Raw genomic sequence first — 15,051 nt, forward strand, 5'->3', positions numbered from 1 at the left:
GGCCACTCTCTCTAATTTTAGTGCTCGGGCTGACTCTTGTTGCAGAGCACTGGGCTCTAGAGCATGCTGGCTTCAGTAGTTGTGGCTCACAGCCTCTACAGCATGAGCTCAGTAGTTGTGGTACTCAGGCTTAGTTGCTGTGTGACATGTGGAATCTTCCCAGACCAGGGATCAAATCCAGGCCCTCTGCACTGGCAGGTGGATTCTAATCCACAGTATCACCAGGGAAGTCCCAGAAACATCTTTTGAACAATACTTCTCAGAACACTATTTTAAAGCTCACTAGCTGAACCATTTTTCTAGCTGGAATAAACTCTTCTAGGTTTGTTGACCTCTAATGTGTTTACACATAACCCAGTAGAAAAAAAATCTTGATTTAATTGCAACTCAAATATTTTTCTCCACTTAAAGTGAAAATGTTAATTAAAAGTAAATTGAAATGTGAATTTAGCTGAAAAACACATTTTACAGATGTATAAATTGAGATCCATAGTGGCTGATTAGTCCAAGATTACATGGAGAGTTAGGGCTGTGCCAGGACATCAGAGGCATCAGCTGATGTGGGTAACCTAGAGTTTTGGTGAGGGTCCAGAGTGGGAAACAGATTGTTAGCTGAACCTTGGGCCTGTACAGGATCAGGGATCCATATTGAAACCAATCTAGAAGCAAATGTGCCTTACAAAAATAGGTTAGAAGAAAATGATCTGTCTCAGGCTTGGGTCTGAAGATGTTAAATAACAAGCCTCCTCCGAGACTTCATGGCAACTAGCTGAGTTTCATGCGGGTTTGGAGCCTGCTGCTGCTGCTGCTGCTAAGTCGCTTTAGTCGTCTGACTCTCTGCGACCCCATAAACAGCAGCCCACTAGGCTCCTCTGTCCCTGGGATTCTCCAGGCAAGAACACTGGAGTGGGTTGCCATTTCCTTCTCCAATGCATGAAAGTGAAAAGTAAAAGTGAAGTCGCTCAGTCGTGCTGGACTCTCAGCGACCCCATGGACTGCAGCCTACCAGGCTCCTCCGTCCATGGGATTTTCCAGGCAAGAGTACTGGAGTGGGGTGCCATCGCCTTCTCCGTTGGAGCCTGAGTTTGTACTAAATGTATGGTCCCAAAACTGTAACTTGAGATTTTTAATTTAAACTTTAAATTAATACAAATGGTCATCATGTTGTACACCTGAAACTAATAAATATTGTAAATCAACTACACTACAGTAAAAAAAAAAAGTTTACCCTGGTCTGTAGTGCAGACAACTTCCTATGAGAAACAAACATAAATCTTCCCCAGACTTAGAATTTCAACATATTTTAACCAACTATAAAAAATGAACAGAAGTAAGAAAGCAAGCCAATCATATGCAAGAGTTGACAGAAACAAGAAACCACAGATCCAGGCCCACAAAGCCTTAACATGATCTATTTATCAGATATAGCATGTAAAATAACTATGTTTAATATGCATAAAGAAAATAGTAAAGACAGGATTAAGGAGAAAGAAATTGCCAAAAATTAATGAGAGATATTTAAAAAACAAACTAATTTTAGAAATGAAATCACTGAAATTTAAAATTTAATGGAAGGGTAAACATCATACTAAACACAGCTGAAGAGATATTTCATGAGCCAGAAGACAAATTTGAAGAAATTGTCAATAAAATAACAGAGAAACAAAGAAATGGGAAATTGGAAAAAGCATAAAAGACATAGAGGCCAGAGTGGGAGTCTAATGGAAATTCCAAAAGGAAGTAGCAGAGAAAGTGTGAAAATCAAAATTCAATGAGATAGTGACTAAATATTTTCTATGATTTATGGAAGACATGGGTTCTTATATTCAAGAGGCTCAGCAAGTCACAAGCAGGATAAAAACAAGATTAATCCACACTGATCTTTAGGATAAGACACTGGGTTGTGAATTCTATTGCCAACCTCAACGCTGAAGCACACACAATAAAGTAACTTTCCCCATGTCTCATAGCAGATTAGTTCCTTCAGCTATAAAACGAGGAAACATTATTAACCCTACTTACACCTTAACGATGTTATGAGAATAAGAGAAACCTGTTTGCTTGGTTACTGGGAATGTGGAGGTATAAGTCAAGTTCTTACCAGGTGAAAATGTATGGTCATTCTTTAATGAAGGACAAATCTCTGTCCTTCCTATGCCTCTTCTTTCCGACGACTCAGAAGAATGAAAGTGAAAGTCACTCAGTCGTGTCCTACTCTTTGCAATCCCATGGACTATACAGCCCATGGAATTCTCCAGGTCAGAATACTGGAGTGGGTAGCCTTTCCCTTCTCCAGGGGATCTTCTCAACCCAGGGATCAAACCCAGGTCTCCCACATTGCAGGTGGATTCTTTACCGGTTGAGCCACAAGGGAAGCCCAAGAATACTGGAGTGGGTAGCCTATCCCTTTCCAATGACTCAGAAGAATACATGTAAAGCCAATCTCTGGACAGGTTCTAGAGATAGTTTTTATTATCAAAGCTCAATATGCAATCCACACTCTAATAATGACCCCGGATTATGGCCATAATAATGAATGGGGGGACTTCGCTGGTGGTCCAGTGCTTAAGAATCCCCTTTCCAATGCTGGGGATGTGGGTTTGATCCCTGGTGGGGGAACTGAGATTCCACATGCTGTGGGGGTGGCTGGGTCCACACGCCACAACTACTGAGCCCAGCACACCCTAACTAGAGAGTCTGTGCCCTGTAACGAAAGATCCCAAGTACCAACCCATGCAGTCAAAAATAAAAGTAAGTACATGATTGAAAAATAAGGCTTTATTAAAAAAAATAATGAAATGAAGAAAATGGCTATGTCAGCATTTGGAGAAAAAATGAAAACCAATGGATAAATGCAGGATGTTTTTCTTATAGGAATGAAAGTATCTTTCACTTTATGGGGGGGGAAGATGTATGAGGGAGTGTGAGAGTTTATATGTATGAGATGTATGAGAGTTTATGAGGGAGTGCTCTTTAATATCTCTAATAATTTGATTTTGTACAGGATTGGAACAACTTATTCTGATCCTTCTCCATGTCTTGGCCACTGATTTTGCACAACTGAATTCTGGCTTCCTTCGAAGTCTCTCTCAACCATCTCTACTAGAGACCCTTTCTACCTTCCTGCCCCCCCCCCCCCCCCCCCGCTCAGACCAACCCCCACCCCCCATGTCAGAGAAGCAGGCAGCAGGCCAGACTGTGGAGGGGAGCACCCAGGTGGCCACCTTTCCTGCAGGATCTCACCTACAGGGCCAAACACATCTTTTAGATTATACCCTTTTCTGGGTCTATTTCATTTCATGCAGATGAACATGAATTGAGAAAAATGCCAAACAGAAAATGAACTTGTAATTCAGAAAAAGTTTGGGTGAATGAGAAATGCATTTAATGGTGCAGTACAAAATCTTCCTGGTTCCTTTGATGCTCCTATTGGTCTTTCCAAATGCACTCCTTATTATTAACTGTACTTGAGCCATGTAAATAAGCATGCCTCCTCACACTCAGGTTTACTTAATTACATTTTCTTACCTCACAGTTGCCACCTTATATATATGTCCCTGGTTCGAAAAACAATTTTAAAGCTTTAATGTCCTGGAACAGTCAGCGGAGTTAGCTCAGATTTACAGAGAGGGAGCTGCAAATTTACCTCATTGTTCAAACTTGTCAAATTGTCAAAAGTTTCACTGGATTTTTGCATTGCAGTCTGCTAATGATGGCAGAAAAGGTATGGTTTTTATCGCCTCAGAACAAAATGTAAAAGATATATTTTGAAAACATTTGATATTTGATGTGCTTTAAATCACATCATAAGATTTGATGGCTATTAAACGGACTCTCTTTGATAAAGATAAGGTATTTTTGAATCTGAGAATTTGGGGGGGTTTGATTTCTATTTTCACTCAAGACAAAAAACTTAGGGGGTGTCAAACCATCTCTGAGTAGGATGTATTGCTAGGAAATCATGATAATAGTATGATTTTTTTTTTCCATTTCATATCTGCCTCCCAAAAAATATTTTTGTGGATTCTTACAGTCTTAATCTGACTTGAATTCTATTAAGGATGCTTTTGGGGTTGTATTTCTAGTGCCACCAATGAACTGCACTGACAGATTCCGCAAATCTACAGTTAATGTTTCTACCTCACTGTGGTGTTAATGGTGTAGCCACTATGTTTCAAGCAGGGGTTTATTTTATTAAATCAATCAAACCAGAGTCACCTTAAGGTTTACCCTTTATTTCTTCCAGAATAGAAAAAAATGACTTTAAAATAAACTTGATCAGAGGTTGTCGTACTTTGCAAGTTAAAAATAATTAAGCCTACATAGGAATTAGTCATAAGCCTTTTTGTCCCTGTATGCTAAAAAGCAATATAAAACCTCCCATCGTGTTTCAGTGACTGATTGTCTATATTTGAGCTTTTTAGTCCATGAAATTTGTTCATTATATTAACATTGTTTGATAACTAGTAGAGACTTTTCTTTTGTGAACTCAGCTATAGCTCTTAAGAAATTCAGGTGTGTATCCCAAACTGAATAGACAAGATTATCTGCAATCCTAGGTTCCTAATCTGGGTACACTGATTATCTCTTTTCTATTGAAGATACTTAATTTCAGTTACTTTATATATGAGTGGATTTTTCTCTTCAGTGGCATGATGAATGACTATACAGTTGTGCCCATAGCATGTACATTCTGTTTTGAACAAAGCTTCTTTATCAAATGGCATGTACAACCCTGCTGTTACTGTAATATCTATAGGAAAAATACAGTGTACACTAATCATTTCAAATGGCCTACTCAATACCTGGAAATTGCAGGAAAGTGATGCATTATATGTGATAGATATGTAGAATCAGATGAAAACCTTTTGATTATTGGCACTTTCAATAAAGGGGAAAACGAATAATGTTCTAAAAGCATATGATACTTGTATAATCAAGGAAAGTTTTTCTAGCAATTATAATTATATGAGCCTTTTACAACTTCCTCCTCTAATTATCTGTTTTATTAGTAGATGCATATCACCATCCATTAGGGAACACTTAAAAACATAACAAGACATTGTTATACACACACATGTTTATGTGTGTGTGTACATGTGTATCTCTACGAATAGAGGTAGATTCTCAAACAAAATGGTCTATATATCAAAGTGTGAATTTCATTATAACATAAACAAAGCTATTTGCAATTAATATTTTCTTACCATAAACAATATGGAGTTGAGAGTTTATGAACTGTATCCACAAACCATTGATAATCAGTGTCAGCAGCTCAATATACAGGCTAAAGAACCATAGATCTCAGTGTTGAAAAGGGCCTTAAGAGCCACTTAGCTCATCTTCTACTATTTCAAAAATGAAGCAGCTGAGACTCAAAAAAAGTTAAATGAGTTACTCAAAATCACTATGTTGTGAATACACACACAAGCACACATGAGCACAAGCACACACACAGTGTCATCTCTCCAATGGGCAAAATGGCCACATGTCATAGGATAGCCTGAAAATAAATATCCTTACAACAAAGCCTTATGGAATCTTCACCCAGAACTACAGATGATTCCTGTTATATAGCAACTGTGTACACACACACACACACACACACACACACACACACACACACAGCTTCCCAGGTGGCTCAGTGGTAAAGAATCTGCCTGCCAATGCAGAAAATGCAGGAGACTCAGGGGTTCGACCCTTGAGTTGGGAAGATCCCCTGGAGGAGGGCATGGCAACCCACTCCAGTATTCTTGCCTAAAAAATTTCATGGACAAAGCAGCCTGGCAGGCTATGGTCCATAGTTCAGGAATACTTCAGGACCTAATGTTCCATCTCTCTAGCTGATTAATCCAGTTCTAAGATCCAGGATAATGAGAGGGGATGATGGTAGAAAGGACAGAAACTGTCCTCTCTTTTTGGATGCTTATCTTCCATAAATTTCACAGTCTGTTATCTGAGAATAACAATAGACAGAGTGGCTCACAGGAAGTTTCATCAAGAAGAAAGGAGTACAAAGCTCTAAATTCTGCTTTTATGCTCCCCCTCAGAGACTATGAGACCAGGAGAAGCCAGATTTTATGAAAGACATGTAGTAGATGTGTTTTACAATGCTGATCTTCAAAGCTGCAGCCGGTATCTTCAGTATAGGGCTAAATGTATTACTGAGATTTCATGGCAAGGAGCTCTATTTTAAGGGAGCATGATTTGACCTGCAGTATATCCAAATCTAAACTATGTTATAACAAGCTTCTGTTGTATTCCCCTTGAGGTGTTTTTTAAAGACTAATGAGTTAACCTTTGTGAAGTACCATGAGACCTCCAGGTGAAAGAACCCTATATCAAGTATCCATTCAGTGCCGCTAACAATACTCAGTGTACCTAGAAAACAGACTGAAAATAATCAGTAAACCATTCACTGCAGTCCCCTTGGTATCAGAGCAACACTGTTAACATGCTAACAGCTAAGCTTCATGTGCTTAGAGGAAGAGAATGATCAATGGCAAAGAGCATATCCACCTTTGAAATGACATGATCCATTATAAGAATCAGATGTTAAATTGCTTCCTGTACTGAGCATACTCAATTAAAAGTCTGCACAGTGAGATCATCTCGATGGTTAAATATGCTCTGTGGGAACAACCTTTATGGAGCTTAAAAATCACAGAAGGACTATTCCTACCATGACACCGGAGAGTCAGAAAGCATTTCCTGTTCCTATTTTTCAAGTTGGTAGTTTTATTATGAAGGCTTTTGCCTGAGAGACTGCAGAGTTTGGGGTCATACCTATTCACCCTTTTGCTTCTCTGACCAAGAGGTGCTTCTAGTGTTCTTTTTCTATTGCATTCAGAATGGATGGATGTGGCTTTAGTCCACTTTTGAAAGTGAAAGTGGAAATTGCTCAGTTGTGTCTGACTTTTTACAATTCCATGGACTATATAGTCCATGGAATTCTCCAGTCCAGAATACTGGAGTGGGTAGCCTTTCCCTTCTCTAGGGGATCTTCCCAACCCAGGGATCAAACCTGGGTTTCCTGCATTGCAAGCGGATTCTTTACCAATTGAGCTATCAGGGAAGCCCCCATTCTAATTTAGTCTACCTTCAATCCATGTTATATCTGGACAAGAATGCAGTTGATATTTGATGCCGTTCATCTCCTCCAATGTTCCCTTTTCCATAAGCTAATCTATTCATCTGAGTCCCTGCTCCTTGTCTAACTCTTCCTTTGGTGGGGGTGAGGGTGGAGGCTGAAAAGAAATGCTAGATGTGGGATGAAATCAACAGTCCTGCAAACAACCTTCAGGTTTGCAATCAGCCAGCTCTATGACCTTGGAAAAATAATTTAACCTCACTAGCTCTCACTTTCCTCTTGTTTCAAAGACTTGTATAGCTCTTCTTCATTGTTGATCTCCTCCAGCCAGACTACAAGTTTCAGTAGTGCAGGAATCATGTATTCCTCACTGATGTATCCCGAGAGTTAGCACATGGGCCACAGTAAGTGCTCAAGGAAAATCTGTTTATAGAATATTTTAGGCCGACTTCTCTGGTGGTCCAGTGGCTAAGACTTCGTGTTCCCAATGCAGGAGGCTCGAGTTCGATTCCTGGTCAGGGAACTACTTTTCACAGGCTGCAACTAAGACTTGTTACCAGTCACCTAGTCTCCCAAGGTAGAAATCATAGTTAGTGATAATTCCTGCCTCCAGCAGCACTTATATAGTAACCATGTCCTGTTTCCTAACCTCAACCTAAAACGCAATCTGTTATAAACTGCGCAGTAGCTTCTTACTGTGTCAAGTTCCTTAGCATGGCGTGCACACAAAACTCCCTGTGTTCTCATCCCTGCCCATCTCTCCAGTTATATCTTCTGGATTCCTAGGTGCAGCCACACCCAATGACTAGCAATTCGCCAAATGGAATATTTGGATTCACATTTCTTAGTTTAAATTATTCCTTCTGCCTGGAATATTCTTGGCTCTCAAATCTACCTGATAAACATATAATCATTTTTTTAGTGTTCATTCAAGTGTTAAGATGTTTCCAAAGTCAGAAAAGGGAACCCTCCTACACTGTTGGGGGGAATGTAAATTGGCACAGCCATTATGTAAAACAGAATAAGATTCTTTAAAACACTAAAACTAGAGTTACCATATGATCTAGCAATCCCACTCCTAGGCATATATCCAGAGAAAACTCTAACTTGAAAAGATACATGAACCCCAATGTTCATTGCAGCACTGTTTACAATAGTCAAGATATGGAGGCAACCTAGATGTTCATCGACAGAAGAATGGACAAAGAAGATGCACATATATACAATGGAATGCTACTCAGCCATAGAAAAGAATAAAATGATACCATTTGTAGCAACATGGATGGACCTAGGGATTGTCATCCTGAGTGAAGTAAGACATAGATCTGAAATAATCTATAGAGAATTGATCATAACAGACTTCAGAATGGATGGAATAACTACAGGAGAGTGCAAAATGAAGACAGAGGTTCAACTACAGAACTATGACAATGAAAAATGCGATGAAAAGCCCAGTGGTGTGTTGTATATGAAAACTCAGTAAAATACAAGCCTAGAAAACATGTGGAGGCCCCTTATGAAGGCATACAGATCTGACTTTAAGAAATATTACCTTAAGGAAAGACCAGTAAGAACTCAGGAGTGAGGGGAGGGGGTGAAGAATTAGACTCGGATGTACCTGTTGAGCAGTCAGCCCCTGTCCACTTGGGATCGCAGCTGCACGTGCCAGTGTCCAGCAGAAAAGTCCCATGTCCTGAGCACTGCTCCTGACATATTGGAAGTGGCGTTTCACAGTTGACTCCTCCCCAACCAGTAGAACAGTGACATTCTCCTTTTACACAGATGCCATGGCCAGAACACATGGGGTCTAAGCAGTCCTCTGAAGGCCAGAAAAAAAAAAAAGGCGGGGGTCGGGGGGAAGGTCGAAAGTGAACAGGTGTGGCCAGGACACTGAGATACATTGATTTTCCAATATTACATTATTTACGCTATTTTCATTAGGCAATAAAATGACTTACGTAAATGCTGTGTTTGAACCAGAATATTATCAACACTTAAAAACATGGTAGGCTACCATAAAGGTTGCAATCTAAATGTAGAAGAAGGAAACCACAGATACGTTCTATGAAATTAACAGCAGCATGTAGCGCTCCCACACAAGTGGGTGGGTGGACCAGAATGAGCCTTCAGTAGGGATTCCTCAGCTTTGCAAAAAAAAAAAAAAAAAAAATCTAGAATTTTTGGTAAGTCATTCTCTGTCTTCTGAAATTGGAATCATAGCTCCCAGAAATGGCTTTTATTCGATGTGTCTAGAGGAATTTTTATATATATTTAAGTTTGGATTATTTAAGGTATTGGCTGAGGTGACTGCTGTTTCATGGAATCATATAATATAAGTAATTTCTTATAATCTCTCATTTATTCCTAAGAAGCACTGAAAATGCAACATTTTAAACACAATTTAAAAATTCTTTGCCTCGCGGATTCTCTTTCTACCAGGACACTGTGACATAGTTTTCAATGCTTTAGAATATCACAGACTCAATTATATTTGACTCTGATTCTGTGAAGTCTGGAAATTTTTGGACACATTCTAACAAATACTCCAAACTATTTCACAAGTAGATTTCTATGCTTGCCTTGGGGAAAATTATTTTGTGCTTTTAACTGAGTGACCACCCCACAAGTAACAGGAAAGTTCAGGTCCAAATTCTGATCTTCCCATACAAATAAGATGAGACCAAAATAACCTAACCATTATGAGGATGTACGCTTTGAATTACTTTTCTAGCAATGGAAACAGACTGATACGATCTGCCATCATTTGCAAGACTGGCCTAGTTTTAGTGTGTAGCATGTGCCATGGAATGGGCTTCCCAGGTGGCTCAGTGATAAAGAATCTGCCTGCAATGCAGGAGATATGGGTTCCATCCCCGGGTCAGGGAAGATCCCCTGGAGGAGAAAATGGCAACCCACTCCAATATTCTTGCCTGGAAAATCCCATGGACAGAGGAGCCTCAAGGGCTACAGTCCATAAGGCTGCAAAGAGTTGGACACAACTTAGTGACTAAACAGCAACAACAAATGTGCCATGGAATAGAGTTAAGTCTAACTAAGCATTTTATAATTAGTGTTATTGCCATTATTATTAGCCCATGATCTCAGGGTCATTAGCACAATGCTTTAATACCTGAGCTAATCAGCAAATAAACACCAGAAGGTACATCTAATTTGATCTATTTGTTATCTGGAGGGAAAGGAAAAGTCTGTGTGTGTGTGTGTGTGTGTGTGTGTGTGCGCGCAATCAGTCACTTCAGTTGTGTCCGACTCTTTGCGACCCTATGGACTGTAGCCCACTAGGCTCCCCTGTCCATAGGGATTCTCCAGGTAAGAATACTAGAGTGGGTTGACATGCCCTCCTTCAGGGAATCTTCCCAACCCAGGGATCAAACCCAAGTCTCTTATGTCTCCTGCATTGGCAGGCAGGTTCTTTAGTGTTCAATATTATTTCAAAAGGAGGTAATTTTGTTGCATCAAAATATAACAATTTTAATAAATAAAATAGTATTTACCTTAATATAGGTTTATTATTTTTTTTAGACCACCACCTTCAATGACTAGGTAAGTCATACTTAAGTCAGAGGCACAAAGTCATTTGGCTGCAGGGACCAGGTGGGTTGCATACATGAATGAGGTGGGCTGGATATAAGAAAGCAGGGTGTGCTGGGAATAAGTGTCCGGTTTAAAGGAAGCTGCTGCTGCTGTGTGTGTGTGTCTGTGTGTTGGTTGCTGAGTCATATCTGACTCTTTGCAACCCAATGGACTGTAGAGCCTGCCTGGTTCATCTGTCCATGGGATTCTCTAGGCAAGAATACTGGAGTGGTTTGCCATTTCCTCCTCCACAGGGGATCTTCCCGACCAAGGGATTGAACCCAGGTCTCCTGCATTGCCGGTGGATTCTTTATTGCCTGAGCTACTAGGGAAGCCCAAGTTGCTGTTAATTGGCTCCAATCATTGCTACCATGTAGGAATGTGGGCTCAGGGTCACCAGATATTTTTGTTGCTCAAGAGAGGCCAGAAATAGAGATTTTTATACGATACTTCTCTATTTTAAATTTTGCAAAATACATCACATTAAACAACAATGAAAACACCACCACCACCACTTAGTGAAACAAAATCCACCCATGCGCCCATTCAGGCTGTGAGTTCCTGTTTGTGAAATCTGACTTAAAACATTTTTTATTAAAAAAAGATTGTATTTGGAAAGTTTCTACCTTTAAATGTGGTACTCCTTGCTATCTTGCTTAGTCTATGAATTTTCTTTGTGGCCTACAAGGCAAACTGTAGCCAAGTCCTTTTTCAACTATTTACAAAATTTAAATTAGAATGGTCTAACTTAGGTTAAACGTTTTTCAGGGCAGATTGTAGATGTTGTAATAGACACCATTTTTTTGGGGGGTGAAAACATGTGTGTATCTATATAGCATCTGAATGTATAGCTTAAATATCATGATTGCTGATGGATCCCCATAAAAACAGCTTCTAAAAGTAAGTCAGGAACTTTACTGCCTTGTCAAGGCCCAATGACATTCATATTGGAACAGATACAATCTTCACACCAAAATTCTACTATGGCTAATGGAAGGTGGAAAGCTAAACTCTTGTTTGCTCATGGAGCAGAATGAGATTAAACCCTTTAAAATGCTGTGTAATAGTCTTAATGAGCCATCTTTAAAAAGCAATTATAGTGCATTTTCAGCAATCTATTTCCTGAACAACAGTTGTGATGAGACCATCTCCCATGGTAATGGTTTAATATTATTTCTGAAATCAGTCTTATTTGAGGAATGTGGCATGAAAAAGGTCTGATTACTAGCAAACTTATTTTCCAATGTGTCTTCTTTAAATGATAAAACTACTGCTGTTTCAAAGTATGTTTTGTAAATGATAAAATTATTGTGCATGTATGTGTAAATGCTCCTTTGGGGTGAATTTTAATATAAAGGCATTGTCTTGAAACTCATTAGTGGTAAGTCTACTTCCTTAGGCAGGGAGGTCAAGTTTCAGCATGAGGTATATAAAAATAAATAATATAAAGCAATAATAATAATGGTAATTACAAATCACTCCCAAAGAAAACATTTATGAAATGGTTCCAAATGTGCACAATAATATTGTTTTTATTATGTGCTTTAGAGAAAGATGTAGCCTAGTGCACTCTGTAATAACGAAAGCATATAAATTAACACCTAAAATAATCATGATGGAAATTTTCATCATAAAACAGTGTTAAAATGAGGGGGGCGTATGGCATTTTCTACTACTGCTCTGTAAGGGTCAGAGGTATGGCCTCATGTTATTATTAGAGGCTGTCAGAAGAGACATGAACTCCCATTGCTCCATGTATTAAGTAGACATGTTGTGCATTTATGGTTTGCAAAGACCACTTATGTCTCTTCTAGAAACACAGAATGACACCTTGGACCATTCAGTGAGTGAAAAGCCTGAAGCAATATATTAACACAGGGCTCTGACCTTCCTCGCATATTTCTCCTTTGTATCCTGGCACACAGATGCAAACTCCCATGATGCAGGTGCCGTGGCCAAAGCACGTTGGATCAATGCATTGCTCTTCTGGAACGTCGCACTCTGGCCCCTTCCAGCCATTTCGGCAGACACAGTGTCCTTTTTCATATTCTCCATTCCCACCACACAGCACAGGGCACGAATCTGAAGGTTGGCAAATGAACTTGTAATGTTCTCATAATGCTTGTAAAATCTCCAAAGAGTAATTCTCTATCGATTCTCATATAATATTTCTGGCAAAAAAATTGTACTATTTCTGGCTTAGCCTTTATTAAATCGGCACATGTTCATGATTACAAACAGAATTTTCCTCTTATGGGATTGGGGGAAAGATAAATTATAAAAACACCCTGAGTGAAGAAATTATTTCAAGCACTTGCTTTTGATACTCTTAAACAACTATCATCATCACCATCATCATTATTATAAGTTAGGATTTTTCTCTCTTTTGGGGTTTCTTCCTCAGGCAGATAAAATTCATAGAACTAGGAGGGAGGTATTCCTATTATAGAGTGTTATCTTTCAAAAGTTGGGCATTTAGAGATTGGTACTGGACAGATGTCTGTGCCTATTCCAGCTGTGCAGACCTTCATTGGAACATTCACTCTGCTCTGTTATTCTTTGTCTTCTTATTAAAAAAAATATGGACCTCCCTGAGGGCAGGGCCTATATCTCGTCTTATTCATTTTTTTCCATACCAGCCATAACCTCTGCTTCTACCCCCTACCCTCCTTAAGATCTATTGGAGAACTGGGAATCGAGCAAGTGCTATTGAATTCTCTGCTGAATAGAATTTAATCTAAAGAAACTGAGTGGCTGAGAAACCTGAGATGAAAGCATTAGCAGACTGAGAACTTTAAGAACACATTGTGAACAAGCAGAAAGCATCTCTAAAGTATTGATAATAACTGTAAGCCTGTGGGGAAAACCCAGCATGATTTACCCACAGCTTTTCAAGAATTAAACTATGGGCAAGTCTGGTTCAGTAAAGTTTGAAACTTGAACTTCTGCCTTGCCAGTCTTTCCTTTATAAGCTACTCAGCTAGCTAGTGACTGTCCACCTCTTCCAGTTTACCCTAGTTTGTATAAGTGGTTACCCAAAGTTCCTCCATTATAAATGAGTTTATGAAGGGAATAGAAGTACTGAGTTGGCCAAAAGGTTTGCTTGAGCTTTTCCATAAGATGCTATGGAAAAACCTGAATTAACTTTTTGGCCAATCCAATATCATGGAGTAGTTGGTTTCAGAGGATCCAGGTATCTCAGTGGTTAGATAACCTTAGTTAAGTGATTTGACTTCTCTGATGTTATTTCTTTGCCCGTTAAACCGGGATAATAGATCTATATCATAGGATTATTATACAATATATGAATTAAAAGTACCACAAAGTGTTTAGAATGGTGCCTGGCAGAGCAAGTGCTCAACTTTCGGTAGAGACCATCGGGGGTGTTGCTACTCTGCTACTATCACTCCTATCCCTCCTCCTCTTCCTATTGTTACTAATTCTAAGTTCTCAAATGACATCAAGTTCCCTAATCAATCAGTATAACAGGGCAACCTTACCTCTAGCACAGTCAGGGCCAAGGAATCCTGGGAAGCAGTGACAATGGCCAGAGATACATTCTCCATTTCCATTGCAATTTGTCGAACAGTCATCCATTATTTCTATTAATAGAGAGAAAAAGAAGAAAAAAAAAAGAACAAACCTATAGGCTGTAGAGTCTTTATTTTTTTCTAAATGGCAAAAACCCTGGGCCTATAACAATCTTTGCCCTCTGCTGTCTACAAAGCACTTACTGTCTAAAGTCAGATGCCAAAGATTTCTGTAAGAGGTCACAGTACCAAATTATTTAAAGCACCCTGGATTTGCTGAATTGGCTATTCAAGAGTGGGACTAAAAACCAACCTCACCTCTAAAATGCATCAAGGGTCTAGATGAGCTGTATTCTTAAAAGACATTCATGATAAAACGAAAAATGTACTAGGATTATAGGTCATTTCTCAAAAGCAAAAAGGGCTTTAAAATATAACCCAGAAAAGGAAGTCTATTGTTTATTTTTTAAATTTAGGTGGTAGCAAAGAAAAATGTCTTCTCTAGCACCTTAAAATGTTTAATCTACTATCTTGACGGCTTAAATATGATAATCAGTATTTTATTTTCACTAATAAGTGACAATGGAAAGCTTTTAAAGTAAGTGTTCATATTAAACTCACCACCATGAAAAGCATTAGAACCTAAGCATTTTGTTGAGAAATGCTTTCTTGGCTGTAAATGCCTATCAGTTCTTTGCCACTAATTTCCCTTCAATCTATTCTTAGAGAAGAATAGGTTTCAGGGGGAATTGAGAAGGCTTTGAAGGTGCCCGTACATAGTTCTGGTAACATAGTATCTTCAATACAACAGAACTTTGACCAATCTTGTGCTAAGTAACT

The 15,051-nt window shown here is 39.1% G+C and overlaps 1 protein-coding gene across 1 annotated transcript in view; it reads right to left on the reverse strand.

Moving 5' to 3' along the window:
* Positions 1-15,051, reverse strand: part of TENM1 (teneurin transmembrane protein 1) — a 670,347-nt gene that overhangs the window by 263,873 nt on the left and 391,423 nt on the right. The window contains exons 10-12 of the mRNA XM_055565537.1: positions 14,182-14,283; positions 12,569-12,763; positions 8,709-8,909 (exon numbers count right to left, since the gene is read on the reverse strand). Coding sequence (XP_055421512.1) covers positions 8,709-8,909; positions 12,569-12,763; positions 14,182-14,283 — 498 coding nt within the window. The remainder of the gene's footprint in view (positions 1-8,708; positions 8,910-12,568; positions 12,764-14,181; positions 14,284-15,051) is intronic.

This window comes from Bubalus kerabau, chromosome X (assembly GCF_029407905.1).
Source record: "Bubalus kerabau isolate K-KA32 ecotype Philippines breed swamp buffalo chromosome X, PCC_UOA_SB_1v2, whole genome shotgun sequence".
Classification (NCBI taxonomy): Eukaryota; Metazoa; Chordata; class Mammalia; order Artiodactyla; family Bovidae; genus Bubalus; species Bubalus kerabau.